The 14,578-nt window shown below is 54.9% G+C and overlaps 1 protein-coding gene and 1 long non-coding RNA gene across 2 annotated transcripts; both read left to right on the top strand.

Moving 5' to 3' along the window:
• The first annotated feature begins 2,760 nt into the window (after positions 1 to 2,760).
• LOC112110916 lies at positions 2,761 to 5,377 on the top strand. The gene is made up of 3 exons (XR_003370184.2): positions 2,761 to 2,868; positions 3,619 to 3,641; positions 5,075 to 5,377. It is a non-coding gene; the product is annotated as an uncharacterized LOC112110916 (long non-coding RNA).
• A 3,542-nt stretch (positions 5,378 to 8,919) lies between these two features.
• Positions 8,920 to 12,376, top strand: ZC3H10 (zinc finger CCCH-type containing 10). The gene is made up of 2 exons (XM_026659640.2): positions 8,920 to 9,005; positions 9,614 to 12,376. The coding sequence occupies exon 2, from the start codon at positions 9,659 to 9,661 to the stop codon at positions 10,841 to 10,843; it is 1,185 nt and encodes a 394-aa protein (XP_026515425.1). The 5' UTR covers positions 8,920 to 9,005; positions 9,614 to 9,658; the 3' UTR covers positions 10,844 to 12,376.
• Positions 12,377 to 14,578: the final 2,202 nt, after the last annotated feature.

Raw genomic sequence — 14,578 nt, 5'->3', positions numbered from 1 at the left:
GTGCAACTCAGCTGCAGGTCCTTACTTCTGCTACTGTCACTGTACTGCTGTGGCCCTCAGGGAGCAGCTGTTGCCATGTCTCGGGTAGTAAATTGGCCGGCCTGAGTTTGACGGGGAGTTGTGGGGTGTATCCCTGGCTCTCCCTCGCTGTGACGTGGGTCGGGCAAGTCTGTTTCCCCACTCCTAAAATAGGTCTAATGCCGTATCTCCATGGGTGGCTGGGAGGTTCGAGGGCAGTTTGTAAAGGGCTTGGAGATTCACAAATGGAAGGACATTGCACTGTTTTCGATGCTGTCCTGTGAGCTGTGGTGTTTGAGGGCTGGGGGAGGGGAGTGGGAGGGGAGAATGGTGTAGACATGTTTTGCCTTTTTAAATAGCATGAGATGTAACCAAGTCAATGGTGCTGCTTTTTGCCAGGCAAAGCGGTGAATTGGCAGGAGCTTGTTGACCGTTCCCGCTGTTCCAGCTACGCTAGGTGTTGATACTGAAAATCTACAAAGGTGAGGTCCAGCGTTGGCCTGTTGTGTGTTCTCGCCCACCGGCTTCATGGCAGGTACCTAGAAAGTCAGAGGAAGGCTGCTCCAAATGGCCTCTTGGGGCACTCCTGTAGGAGGGGCTCAGAAAGTTTCTAGACTGAGTGGGGGGGTGGAGAGATTGCAGTGGTTTATTCGCTGTAATCTCCCTGGACATCAATGCACTTGGTCCATTTTGGCTTCACCCAGCTTGTCGGAGTCCTTGTTCAGAAACTCCTTGACTGCTGCGGTCGTCTCATTATTATCATTGAAATGCTTCCCACCAAGGTCTTCCTTCAACGTGGGGGACAGGCAGAAGTCTGGGGGAGCCAAATCTGGCGAATAGGCTGGGTGGGGGAGCAGCTGAAAGCCATGTTTGGTCGCTGTGATCACTGCAACGTGGGATCGGAGAGAGAACGTTGGGGCCAGCTCCAACATGATCATTGGCCCCCTCCCATTTCACTCTATTGAGACAGACAATGCAGCCATTTGGGGGGCCCCCTTCCTCCCTCTTGTCAGCCTCGGGTTAGTTTCTAATTCTCTTGGACCAAGCTACTGCCTTGCGTTCCTCTGCATCTCCCCTTCTGCCTGAGCTGGAGCTGGGGTAGAGTGGGTGCATTCGCCTCTGCAAACGTAACCCTCGGGATGCGTGGTCCAGGGCTCCGTCGGGGCCCAATCCGCAGAGGATAGGAGTCTGCTCTGCGTTAGCAGCTCCCCTCTTTCTGCAGGTGGCCCTGGGGAGGTTGGCCAGTAGGGCAGCCTGCTCTCCACGGCATGCTGGTGCAGTCTCCTCTTTGTCCAGCAGTGAGGCCAGGGTACGTTGGTCAGGCCACCATCTTGCACAATGCTCCAGGGCTCGAAGTAGGGCCTGCAGGGCTAAATGTGGGAGCTGGGGGAGTGGGAGCTACAGAGCCAGGCCCTGTATCTGAGGCTGTAATAATGCTGTGGATTGGCGGAGAGGGGGCCCCTATGCCCCGCACCTGCACGTGGATGCCCTTTGCTTGTGGCAGATGAAATTCAGTGATGATAAATGCAAAGCAATGCACATTGGAAAACATCATCCCAACTCTACATATCAAATGATGGGGTCTGAATGAGCTGTTACCACTCAAGAAGGAGATCTTGGAGTCACTGCAGTGGCTGTCAAAAAAGCGAACAAAATGTTGGGAATCATTAGGAAAGGGATAGATAAGACAGAAAATATTATATTGCCTCTATATAAATCCATGGGATGCTCACACCTTGAATACTGTGTGCAGATGTTGCCCCATCTCAAAAAACATACAGTCGAAAAGGTTCAGAAAGGGGCAAACAAAAATGACTAGGGGTATGGAACGGCTTCCGTATGAGGAGAGATTAATAAAACTGGGACTTCTCCGCTTGGAACAGAGATAACTCAGGGGAGATATGATAGAGTCTATACAATCATGACTGGTGTGGAGAAAGTAAATAAGGGAGTGTTATTTACTCATAATACAAGAACTAGGGGTCACACGATTAAATTAAAAGGCAGCAGGTTTAAAACAAACAAAAGGAAGTATTTCACACAATGCACAGTCAACCTGTGGAACTCCTTGCCAGAGGGTCTTGTGAAGGCCAAGACTATAAGAGTGTTCAGAAAGAGCTAGATAAGTTCATGGAGGATAGGTCCATCAATGGCTACTGGGCAGGGATGGGGTCCCTGACCTCTGTTTGCCAGAAGCTGGGAATGGGCGATGGGGATGGATCACTTGGTGATTTCCTGCTCTGTTCACTCCCTCTGGGGTACCTGGCGCTGGCTGCTGTGGGCATACAGGACACTGGGCTGGATGGACCCTTGGTCTGAGCCAGTCTGAGCCGTACGGCCGTTCTCGTGTTAACACGCGCAGGTGCTCTTGCACGTGTTGGGCCCTTGGTGTTGCACACCCAACACTTGGGCACGTGCACTGTGTGTCGGGGGGAAGTGACCCCGGGGGGGGGGGGATTGGGCCTTGCACCCCCCCCCCCGGCCCCCCCCCGCCCCCCGCCCCCCGCGGACGTGGCGCCCCCCCCCCCGCCCTGGACTCAGCTCTGAGGATTTGTATTCAAAATGGAGGCGGGTCGGGAGGGAGAAAACTACACCTCCCGTGCTGCCCCGGGGGCGGGAGAAACTACACCTCCCGTCATGCTCCGCGAAGAGGGGGGGCGCGCGCGCGGCTCCCCCGTGACGCTACCGCTCCGCCCACCCGCTTCCGGAACTGGCCTATAAAAGGGGGCGGGCGGCGTGGGGCCGCTCTCTCTCGGCTGTTGTCGCCGCCATTTTGTCGGAGGCCGGAGGCTCCTGCTGCCATCCGCCGCCATCCGCGGGCGCTGAGCCCGGGCCGCCATGAGAGCGAAGGTGGGTGGGGCCGGGGCCTGGTGTGGGGCTGGGGCTGGGGGGGGCGGGAGCGGGCCGGGGCCTGGTGTGGGGCTGGGGGGGCGGGAGCGGGCCGGGGCCTGGTGTGGGGTTGGGGGGGGCGGGAGCGGGAGCGGGCCGGGGCCTGGTGTGGGGTTGGGGCTGGGCCTGACCCGGCGGGACGAAGCGGGGTTATGGGGCTGGGGGTTCCTAGGCCTCGGGCCGCTCTTCCCCTCCAGTGCCGGGGGCGGGGCCTTGCAGGGGTAGGGGGGTAACTGCGCAGCGCCCGGCGCTCGCGGGGGTCCCCGGCTGCGGGGGGGTCCCCTATGCTCGTGCTGCAGGGGGCGCCCCCCCCGCCCCAAGCCCTGTGCACCGGGCGCTCCATGCGCGTGGGAGGCACCGGCCTGTGGCGCCCTGCGCGCACGTGGGGCAGGCGCTGGGCTCGGGGCTGCGAGCTGCTGCACCCCCTGGGCACCCCACTTGGTTGGCATCGGGGGGAGCGGCGCCCTCCGGCCTGGGGGCGATGGGGAAGGCGGGTTCAGCGCTGCCTGGCCCCCTTGTTCCGTAGCACCCCGCAGTAACGCCCCATAGAAATCCACGCGGGGGGGTGAGGTTTGCTGCCTTCATTCCCCCTCGGGCACCGTCTGCTCAGCGCGGCGGGTAACGGGGGGCATGGAGACCTGTGGTGGGTGGAGGCTGAGCCTGCTGTTAATATGCTGCTGACTCTTGTGTTTTCCCTCCTCTTTCCTCTAGTGGCGAAAGAAACGTATGCGCAGGTATGTGAGCTCTTGTTTTGTCTTGCTGGGCCTGGTGACTTACCAGGCTTGCCCCACAGGTTGTTATGCTAATAGATGTAGATTTTATAAAAGTCATGCAAACTATTTACATCTTGTGTGCTGGGCCCTCTAGCAATGGAGTAAGGTGCCTGGCTAAGATGGGTGGTGAGACTTGGTAAATAGGGAGTGGGGAAAAACGTGTTGCGTGTGTTAATGTTAGCACTGCATCCCACATCCCTCAGGCTAATGGATGACCGTTAAAATCCATTTATTTCTGTCATGTCTAGAGGCCTCAACTGAAATTGGGAGCCCATTGTGCTAGATGCTGTAAATACTCAGTCAGACCCTGGCCTTGCCCCTAAAGAGTTTGCAGGCTAAACTGACAAGACAAGCAGGAGGGTGTAGGGGGTAAAGTTCTGTAGGTGGATTTGGGGTAAATTCCTGTTTCTACGGCACATGTGGTTGTATGACCTTGAGTAAGTTTTGTGCCTCCGTTTCTCATCTGTAAAATGGTGATAAGGCTACTTCAGGGTGGGGAGTGAAGAGAGATACACATTGATGCATGGGAAGTGCTTTGTGGTGTATGCCATTCTAAACCTCGAAATAGATTGCATCATTGTAAACACTGCTTTTCTTGTGTGTGTGGGGTGGGTTCTGCAGAACTAAACCTATTTTATTTCCAGTGAATATTTCTTAGCTCATCTGGCAGTGCTGTGTAAGTATAAGAGCAGCCAGGCCAGCTCAGAGCTAAAACTGCCTGTCTCCTCTGGCATTTTCCAGTTTTGGTGTAACAAGCTGCTCTGTGTTAGGCATGGCAGGTAAGGATGACGTGGGGCCAAATTTATTGCAGGAGTTAGTACATCGGGTTTACACAAGTCTCTCCTGATGGTATGTGTTTAAAAGAAGCCATTAAAACACTGTAGCAAAGATGCAAAGTTCCTTTTCCAAACAGAGTAAACATGCGTTTGTTACTGTATTTAGCGGTTTAGTTTTCTGCTCTGCTTTTAAATAAGGTCTGAAACTTCAGTTTAAAACTCTGGAAAGGCCAGCAGGAATAGGCTTAAGTCTAGCCCTCTGCTTTCCCCATTTCGAACTGTCCTTAGTACTAGAGCTAGCCTCTCTACTGAAGGGGGACTGTCCTTGTTGGTCTTCTGTCCATATTTCTGTGGGCAATGAAATGGGTTTCTGGTCATTTCACTTTGGGTTCTTGTGCACTAGGACAAGGCAGCAGTTAGGTGGCGGACATTGTGGGGTTGTCATTCTCTTTAAAAACTGCACATTGTAACTTTGTTTGAAAACTAGGGACATGCTTGTTCTTACACAAAAGGTGTTTGGCCTGGTAATGACTCATTCAAAGTCCATTTAAGCAGGTTGGCTGCCTGCTGTGGAATGTCTGATAGCTTTGTCTGATGGGGTAAAATTGTCTTTCTCAGGCTGAAGCGCAAAAGGAGAAAGATGAGGCAGAGGTCTAAGTAGATGTCTTCTCTGCTGCTACTGAGGCTGCAAAGCAGAGCAAAGAAACGTTGGAGCTTGGGATGCAGACCTCCAGACACAACTACTTCCTGGTGTTGCAGAAGTGCTTTCCTACCAGTCTTTAAGAGTTTTCCATCTTAAGAATGAAGGTCTCATCCGTATGGGTGATAGCCCTGAGCTTTGACGTTCTGGACTGGTTCTGGTCTTTGTAGTTGAATGTAGCAGGTATACAATAAATAAACCCTGGTTTGGTTGGGAATTCAGCATGTTTTTTCTTAATGTTGCATTTTAAAGAGTTGATTTTAAAACAGAATCTGTGTGATCTCTATGCATGTTATGTAACTTGACCTTTAAAGATACTTGACCTGCATCATTCAGCCCTCTTCTGGCTGGCTTTCTGGGACTTTTCCCCATACACACAGTTGCATGGCCTGGCGGAGAAGAAGAATCCACGGAATCTATAAATCACTTTTGCTGAAGATGTGACTGGGGAAAGTGTTCAAATGTCCAGGCCACAATGCAACACTGCTGTGAGTTGTACAAGTGTGTGATGCACAGTGCACATATACCCTGGTACATTTTTTTATGCAGGTGTAGCCTTCAGAATTAACAGTGCTGGGTTCACACTGGTCCCTGAACAGTGACTTCCTAGTATAAAAGTGTTGGTTCTTGTACTGAGAGCATGGATAGAATGTCTGACAAGTGGCAGAGCATTACATTTCTGCATTGTGTCGGGCTTATCCACAAGTTACCTTCCCCCGATGAAGTGGGTGGCACAAGATGTCTATGGTGTATTGAGACGTGAATGGTGTAACTACTTGCATTAAGGGTAATAATTTCCCAAAAGGCTACCTGCCCTTTGATTGGAACTTCAAGGAAATGAACTCAAATTTATAGCACCCTTCACTGAAGACGTAAGAGCGCTTTACCCTCTTTTCCAGGGGTTAATGCTGTAATCATGAATATGCTGAAAATATAAACACTGAAAACTGGATGGTGGATAATCCTCTGCCAACCCCTCCTCGCTCAGCTAGTCATGAGGGCTGGCACAGTACACGGACCTAGCTTTGTAACAGAGGCCCTCTTTAGCTCAGGATAGAGACCCGGTACTTTTTCTTGTTGTGTCCTGAAGAGTTTAGCCTAGGCACCATGCCCAGGTGGGTGATTTGAGTCTTGTGCAAGCTGCCCAGCTGGGATGGAGGTGGGGGGGCTTTCCCAGGGGTAGGATTAAGATGCCCCCCATCAAGGGCAACTCCAGGTGACCTCAAACTGTTCAATGTAACCCTGAGCTGGAACAGCCGTGCCCCAGTCTAGGTGTTAACGCAGTGCGGGAACGGGGGGAGGGGGCTCCGGGGTTGAGCTGGTTGCCTGCGGGGGCCCCAGGATGGGGCAGTGGGGCAGGACCCTGTTGTGCAGGGGTCCCTCAGGGCAAGGTGCTGTGGCCCAGGTAGCTATGACAACCAGTGTGGGTGCCACGGTGCTGCTATTGGCTGGAGACGACATGGTGTTCCCTGTGATGTCATGCCCCGCCCACCGCCACCTAATAGGGCGGGGTCTCCCCCCGGAGTTAAAGCTACGGGGGCGCTACCATAGGCAGCAGGGCTTTGTCGCTATGGTAACCCTCCCACTGGCCGCGCGCGCTGCATGCCGGGAGGCCTCCGCTTCCGGCCGGCGGCCGGAAGGACCATAGAGTAGTTCCGCTGGAGGGCGGAAGGGGCCGCTCTTTGTGGCGGCTGGAGGAGGACGCGGCCGGTGAGCGAGAGGCCGCCCCGAGCAGGGGCCCGGGCGGGTCTGGGGTGCGGGGGGGCCCTTCCTCCGGGCTCTGGGTCCCACTAACCCCCCGCACCCCCTCGGGCTCCCCCTCCTCCACTGAGCCCCTGGGCCGGTCCCCTGGCCCAAGCCGCGGGGGGGGGGGGGGGGTTCCCCCCGGGCCGGCCCCCCCCCCCCCCGGCCTGGCCAGGGTCTGCCCCCCCCCCGCACGGGGCGTGTCTGTGGCCCCCGAAACCCCCCTGCTGTGGCGCGGCCCAGGTGGGCCGAACCCCGCCCCGCTCCGTGCGTGGGGGGCGCAGGACTCCTGGGTTCCCGGCCCGGCGCTCAGGGACTCGCCGCTGACCCCGGCTCACGTTTCACGAGCCGGTCGTGTGGGTCGCACAGCCCTGGCGGCCTCTCTCCCCAAGTAACTCTAGGGGGCGGATTTACTCTGCCTGGGAGGGTTTAAAACGCAGAGGGCTTTTCCCTCCAGCCTCTGGTAAAGTGAGCGCAGGTTCCCCAGCGAGCCCAGTTAGGAACCAGCTTTTGCACTTCCTTCCGTTTTCCATTAAGGAACTTTATGAATAGGATCGTATGATACCATAGCAGGGGACTGGACTCTGGCCCAAGAGGTCCCTTCCAGTCCTAGGCCAAAAGGCTGAGGGTTTATTAGCCTTTGCCTTTGGATGGCCGCATACGCAGCTTTTGCTCTACCGCCTTGATTTACAAGGTCAGCCAGGTAGAACGTTATTTATTATTTGTATTGCCGTAGCGCTGAGAGCCCTGATCCCAACCCCGTTGCGCCAGCTGCTCTACATTCAACAATGGCCCTGCCATAGAAAATTTACTCTCTGCCTCTGGATGGGACCATATGTGACGACAGACTTCCCCTACCCTTCAGATGTATACAATTCAGGATAGAGAGTTCAGACAAGCGCTCCCACCTGCTGCTGTACCTCACGTGCTGGAAAGATACACACCTGGGTATCTGACACTAAGCTGTGTGGCAGCAAGGCGATGCCACATACCCTGCTGGGCGGGTGTGATTTAAAATAAAAGTAGCTGCCGTCTTGATTTAAGAACATAAGAACGGCCAGACTGTGTCAGACCAAAGGTCCATCTAGCCCAGTATCCTGTCTTCCAACAGCGGCCAGTGCCAGGGGCCCCAGAGGGAATGAACAGAACAGGGAATCATCACGTGATCCATCCCCTGCCGCCCATTCCCAGCTTCTGGCAAACAGAGGATAGGGACACCATCCCTGCCCATCCTGGCTAATAGCCATTGATGGACCTATCCTCCATGAATTTAGGTAGTTCTTTTTTGAACCCTGTTATAGTCCTGGCCTTCACAACATCCTCTGGCAAGGAGTTCTACAGGTTGACTGCGTTGTGTGAAAAAATACTTCCTTTTATTTGTTTTAAACCTGCTGCCTATTAATTTCATTTGGTGGCCCCTAGTTCTTGTGTTATGAGAAGGAGTAAAGAACACTTCCTTATTTACTTTCTCCACACGAGTCATGATTTTATAGACCTCTATCATATCCCCACTTAGTCGTCTCTTTTCCAAGCTGAAAAGTCCCAGTCTGATTAATCTCTCCTCGTATGGCAGCCATTCCATACCCCTAATAATTTTTGTTGCCCTTTTCTGAACGTTTTCCAATTCCAATATATCTTTTTTTTTGAGATGGGGCGACCACATCTGCACACAGTATTCAAGGTGTGGGTGTACCATGGATTTATATAGAGGAAATACAAGATTTTCTGTCTTATTATCTATCACTTTCTTAATGATTCCCAACATTCTGTTAGATTTTTTGACTGCCGCTGCACATTGAGTGGATGGTTTCAGAGAACTCTCCACAATGACTCCAAGTTCTCTTTCTTGAGTGGCAACAGCTAATTTAGACCCCATCATTTTATATGTATAGTTGGGATTATGATTTGGGCCCTAATCCTGTCTAACGTCAGATAGAGAGCTGTGAAATTGGCCCCATCCGCCTTGGACTTGACTAATAGAAAATCGGCGACTACTAGCTTGTTTTGATTATTTTTTAATTTCATTAGGACTTTGATCTCAAATCAAGTCAGCTCCTCTAGCTGTGATCCGGCCTGGGGTGACTTTGAAGATTTTGGATCTTACAGGTAAAGCTGAGCCTTTTTGAACAGGCGGTCTCTGTTGAAGGGTCTGGTGGGGTCAAAAGACAGTCGGATGTTAAATGCATTTGGACCCCTAGAGTTGTGGATGTTGGTTTGTAGCGGAAGGAGTCTGAGCCTCTTGGTTTCTATGCAGTGAGCTGGCTGGTTCTCAGTCCAGGCAAAGTTCGGAGTGTCGAGCTGGCTCATGTGCTGTAACCAGTATAACAAGGTCTGTGCAAAAAAAAGTTGATCGCTTCTCTCAAAGTTGAGGGGTTCTGATTGTTTGGGGGGCTGGGGCCTGTATCTCAGGAACCCCTTGGTCAAATGGCTTCAAATTTGGCTCGCTAACCCTACCCAGTATCCCCATGAGGCATAGCACATTTCAAGACAGCCTGGGTAGCCATGCGACTTTTGCAGCACTAAGAGTCCAATGTTCTCCTGAAAGCTGGTCCTAACCTGAACCACAGCAGAGGCCGGCGCCTTGCTGTAATACCTCAGGGAAGATATTTCCCTGCCAGCTACAGCAGAACAGTTCCTCCGTTTCAGTGAGGATCCCCCAGTTCCCCCCTCCCCGCCTTGTTTTCTCACTCCCAACCTCCTCTCCTTTTTTGCAGTTGCTCGAGCTCCCGCCACCAGGAGGGGAGGGTGTGGGTGGAAAAATGCCCGACCGCGACAACTACAACAATGGCAGTAGCAGCGACGAGGCGGGCGCCAACTCCGACGACATCTGCCGCGACTTCCTGCGCAACGTCTGCAAGCGCGGCAAGCGCTGCCGCTTCCGGCACCCCGACATCAGCGAGGTCACCAACCTGGGCGTGCGCAAGAACGAATTCATCTTCTGCCACGACTTCCAGAACAAGGAGTGCGTGCGCCTCAACTGCCGCTTCATCCACGGCACCAAGGAGGACGAGGACTATTACAAGAAGACGGGGGAGCTGCCCCTGCGCCTGCGCCAGAAGGTGGCGGCTGGGCTGGGCCTCTCCCCGGCGGACCTGCCGAACAGCAAGGAGGAGGTGCCGATATGCAGGGACTTCCTGAAGGGCGACTGCCAGCGGGGAGCCAAGTGCAAGTTCCAGCACTTGCAGCGGGAATACGAGTACGACGCCCGGGTCATCGCAGCCCGGGACCCCGGCATCGCCACCACCGTGCGCCGCTACGACCCCTACGACGTCATGTACGACCCTGACCGCTACGACGACCACGACCCAGTGCTGAAGCGCAGGCGGGTGGACGGGCTGCACTTCGAAACCTACGAGTACAGCTTCACCAGCCCGCGCACGGTGGAGTACCGGCTCCTGGAAGAGGAGAACATCATGCTGCGCAAGCGCGTGGAGGACCTCAAGAAGCAGGTCAACAACCTGCTGGCGACCAACGAGGTGCTGCTGGAGCAGAATGCCCAGTTCCGGAACCAGGCCAAAGTCATGACTCTCAGCTCCACCGCCACGGCCACTGAGCAGACCCTGGCCCCGACAGTGGGCACTGTCACCAATTATAACCACAGCATCGCCCAGACCCACACCACGCTCAGCAGCCAGGCCCTTCAGCCACGGCCCGTCACCCAACAGGATTTGGTGGCTCCGGCCGGAGCGCAGGCAGCGCCCCCCACCAACGCAGCACCCCCCATGAACCCTGAAATCACCCCGCTCTCGGCTGCTCTGGCTCAGACCATCGCCCAGGGCATGGCTCCTCCGGTCTCCATGGCGCCCGTGGCGGTTTCGGTGGCGCCTGTGGCAGTTTCAATGGCACAGCCGCTGGGAGGTATCACCATGAGCCACGCCACCACGCCCATGGTGACGTACCCCATCGCATCGCAGAGCATGAGGATAACAGCCATGCCACACTAACCGCCCACAAAGGGCCCCACGTACCGCCATGGGTCCGGGCTGTTCGGAGCTGCCCCCGGCAGGCGGAAGGGCTCCGTCCTTTGGGGAGACTGGAACCGAGAAGGGAGAGAATTGAACGGAAACCCTTGGAAACCTCTCTCCCCTGTGGGAGAGGCCTTTTAGGGGACGGGCTTTCCACCCTGCAGGCAAGTGACCTGGATTTCCCTTAACCCCTAGCATCACACGTGGTCTTCCACAAGGCAGCAGAATTCAGGGATGAAGGGCTTTAATGCCACATGATTCGAAGGGTACGGTAACCTCCGAGCCTTTGCCCGTCACTTGTATCTTTGCCCGAATACCTGCCCCTCCGTAGCCCTGCGAGTTCAGGAACTCAGTCTATCGCCTGGCTATGGCAGTATCATTTCACTGACAGGACACACCAGACTGGAGGCTGTAGGGTGGGAGCTTGGGTCCCCTGGCTTGCTGCTGTCTAGTAGAGATTCTGCCTGAGCCCAGGGAAGCCCGGGAGTATCAGGGAAGCGAGACCCTGGGGACAGTGCCTCCCCCAGAGCTGGCAGAAAGGCTGGGTCTGTCTGGCAGCCTCTCCTCGGGGGAATGGCCCTGGGGCGGCTTTGCTGGTGATGAAATGGTTAAATCCCAAATAGGATTCGGGCTCATTTGTAAACTCAGCCCTGTTGCTTTAAAAGGGGGCAACACAACCTAGACTCTAGGAAACCGTCTCTATGGTGGCCTTGAGAGCATCCCTGTTCCAGTCACCCCCCAGGGAGAGGGTGGCGCATTCCTAGGACCATCTGAATCCGGGAGGGGGGTGTTCACCAATTCCAGCAGACGTTGTTGCTGAATTGCTCATAAACCCCAGGGTTGGAAATAAACCCAGCCGCGGGGGTGGGGCGCGAGTTAAACGTGATAGCGTCTGACCCTGCTTCGCCTCGCAGCTCGTGGGTTGGGGATTGCGTTCTGCTGGAAGTCGTGGGTTGAAATAAACTCCTCTCTGTTGCTTTATGAATTGGCAGGGCTCCTCCGGTCACCTCCCGCGGCAGAGCAGCTCGCTGAAAGGAGACCAGGGTTGGGCAGCGATCCTGCCAGGTCCCTGAGCACCTTGCAAGAGCAGACCTGCTCATCAGTTCCCTCTGGAGCTGTTGGCACTGGCAAATGCGAGCAAATCCACCCGTGCCCTGAGCACCCCTCACGCCCTTCGCCATCCACCAGCCACTTCCGTGCCTGAGCCTCCCCACCCCGAGACTTCCATCTGCCTCTTACGGCCATTTTCTCTGTTCCCCCCATTCACACGTCCTCAAAGGAACCTGGTTCAAAGAGACCCCTCCCTCCCTCCCTCATATGCTGTATTTTTGTTTCTAAAACCGAAGCTCACCAGGGTCTAGAGTAGGTTTTGCGTAGTTCTGTCTGGGTTTGAGAACTTAAAGAGGCGGAGAATGCTTTACAGCAGGAGCTCTTTCTAAGAGTGCTGAACTTTGTAAGTCTAGCATTTTAGTTCTGTGACTACAGTGTAAAGTTTTCAGCTATTAAAAGAAAACGTACAGCCCCCGACGGATATATTCTGGTGTTGACACTCGCTCTTTAAAGCGCTGATTAGCCACCTGATGGAATGTTTGCCTTTCATCTGAGCATATCCAAGCACTTTACGGAGGGATGGGACGTCTATAAACCCCACTGAGATGTCGGTAAGGGCTACTTGGGCACCCCTGAAATGCAGCCACCTCTGGGGTGAAATGTAGCAGCTGTCAGCATTGCTCCACGGGGGATGTGCCGGGGCATCTTTAGTAGCTGAGAGAAAGCAGGAGCTCTGCTTTACATGGTAGCACCATGTTGGTGCATCGGTTCCTTGCGGAGTCAGGAGAGCGCCCCCTACTGGATTGCTCCAGGCCCTTCTCGCAGCTTGCTTGGAGGTCTCCCATCCCAGGGCTGAGCTGACCGCGGCTCCTCTTAGCATGTGATGGGCGCTGACCGGTCGCAGTGTGGAACGGTATCCTGGCTGGCCTGTCACCCCTACACTTGGGAGAGCCTCCTGCAAAGCAGCGCTCTCCGATCTAGGCGCCGAGAAACCAACAGTTTCCAATTTTGTCTGTGCAATGTGCTGCATCTTCAGTATTTGAAGACCCTTTTCCACGGGCTCTAGGATTTGGTTTCAGCAAGCGGGGAAAGCTTGTAGGAAGATTGGGTCAAGTGACTGAGCCGGCGGGGAACCCTGATAGTTGTTCTACCGTGTGCGGGGCGCTGAGATCGGCATGTAGCAGCTGCCTCCCTGCCCAGGTAGATAGAGCAGGGCCTGGGGAGTCATGGCTACTGCTGTCCTCAACTTCGCTCCCCTTCAGTGCTGGCTGTTACCCCCCAGTGACTCGGTGAAAGCTTCCCAGGGCGACTCCCGCTCTCCGCAGGGACAGCCCTAGCACCCTCGGGGGCTCCTCCAGAGAGGTGCAGTGGGTAGAGTCGGTGCATGGTTGGGGGGGATTGTTTGTGCGTGGAAGTGATGGCACTTTGCGCTGTTCCAGCAGCACTGACCTCATACACGGACAGCAATGGGCTTGAAAAGGGGCTCTCCAGGGGCCAGACTGTACAGGTGATGGCTAGTCTGCAGCCCGCCCCCCCGGCTGCTGCAGAGGGCCCACGGTTACAATTTCCTTTTGCCCCAGCTCTGCACTGTTACCCCCTGGGTTAGATCGTCGGTTCAGATCACTGCTGTACCAAGGAGACTCCATCTGGTCTCGCTTTGTGCTGCAGCCAGGGGGTGAGGGATTAAAGCCCTGGCTCATTTCTGCTTCCCCCTTGTCTACACGGAGGCAGCTCCTTGGAGCTTCAGAGCCATTCAGTGCGCTGCGCTCCTGCAGTCCTCGCAGGCCAGGCCCTAGGTGAATTAAGTCCAAGACCAGAGCAGACCATGGAGGTTATCTAGTCTGACCCCCCCGGTAACAGAGGCCAGAGAACTCCCCCAAACGAATTCCTAGAGCAGAGCTTAGAGAACCATCCAATCTTGATTTAGACATTGCCACGGCTGGAGGATCTCTCAGGACCCTGGGTGAATTGTTCCGATGGTTAATTACCCTCCCAGTTACAAATGTACACTTGATTTCCAGTCTGAATGTGTCTAGCATCAGCTCCCAGCTGTTGGATTGTGTTATTCCTTTGTCTGCTAGACCGAAGAGCCCGTTACCAAATATAGGAACTTAGACTCAGCAAGTCCCCTCTTAACCCGCTCTGTGCTCAGTGGAATAGACCCGGTGAGCTCAATCTGTCTGTCTATGTAACTGAAAGCACTGGAGCAATGCTCCCCCCTTGGAAATGGGCTCCCTTAGGGCTGGTTTGATGCAGGTGGGAGCTCAGAGACTGGTGACGGTTGTTCACTTTGGTGGTGTTTGCGAGCTGCTTGTCTGACTTTCCCCCAGTGGTGGGGTTTCCAGCTGGCAGCCTGGTTCCCTGCACACTTTGTCCCTTGCCACACCTGCCTGGAGCGTACAGGGACAAGACACCCCTCTCAGCCAGGGCAGCTCCCTGCTAGAATCAGCCGGGCATGGCGGAGGTATGCAGAGGGCGTCTTGGCTGGACGCTGCTCTTTGCAGATTGGTGGTTGTGAGAGTAACGTGTATGTAGAGAGAGCCCTGTTCTGCCCCAAAGCTTCCAGTAAACTACACGCCCTTTGCCGCTGAAAGGCAGCCAACGCAAGGCACCAGTCACCCTGAGAGGCTGTACCTGGGGGCCTGGAAGATCTGTGTAATTGAC

This window comes from Terrapene carolina, unplaced genomic scaffold, assembly GCF_002925995.2.
Source record: "Terrapene carolina triunguis isolate 2854851 unplaced genomic scaffold, T_m_triunguis-2.0 Scaffold641, whole genome shotgun sequence".
NCBI classification, from domain to species: Eukaryota; Metazoa; Chordata; order Testudines; family Emydidae; genus Terrapene; species Terrapene triunguis.
Note: the sequence above shows the minus strand (reverse complement) of the source record. Positions and strands in the feature narration are given on the sequence as shown.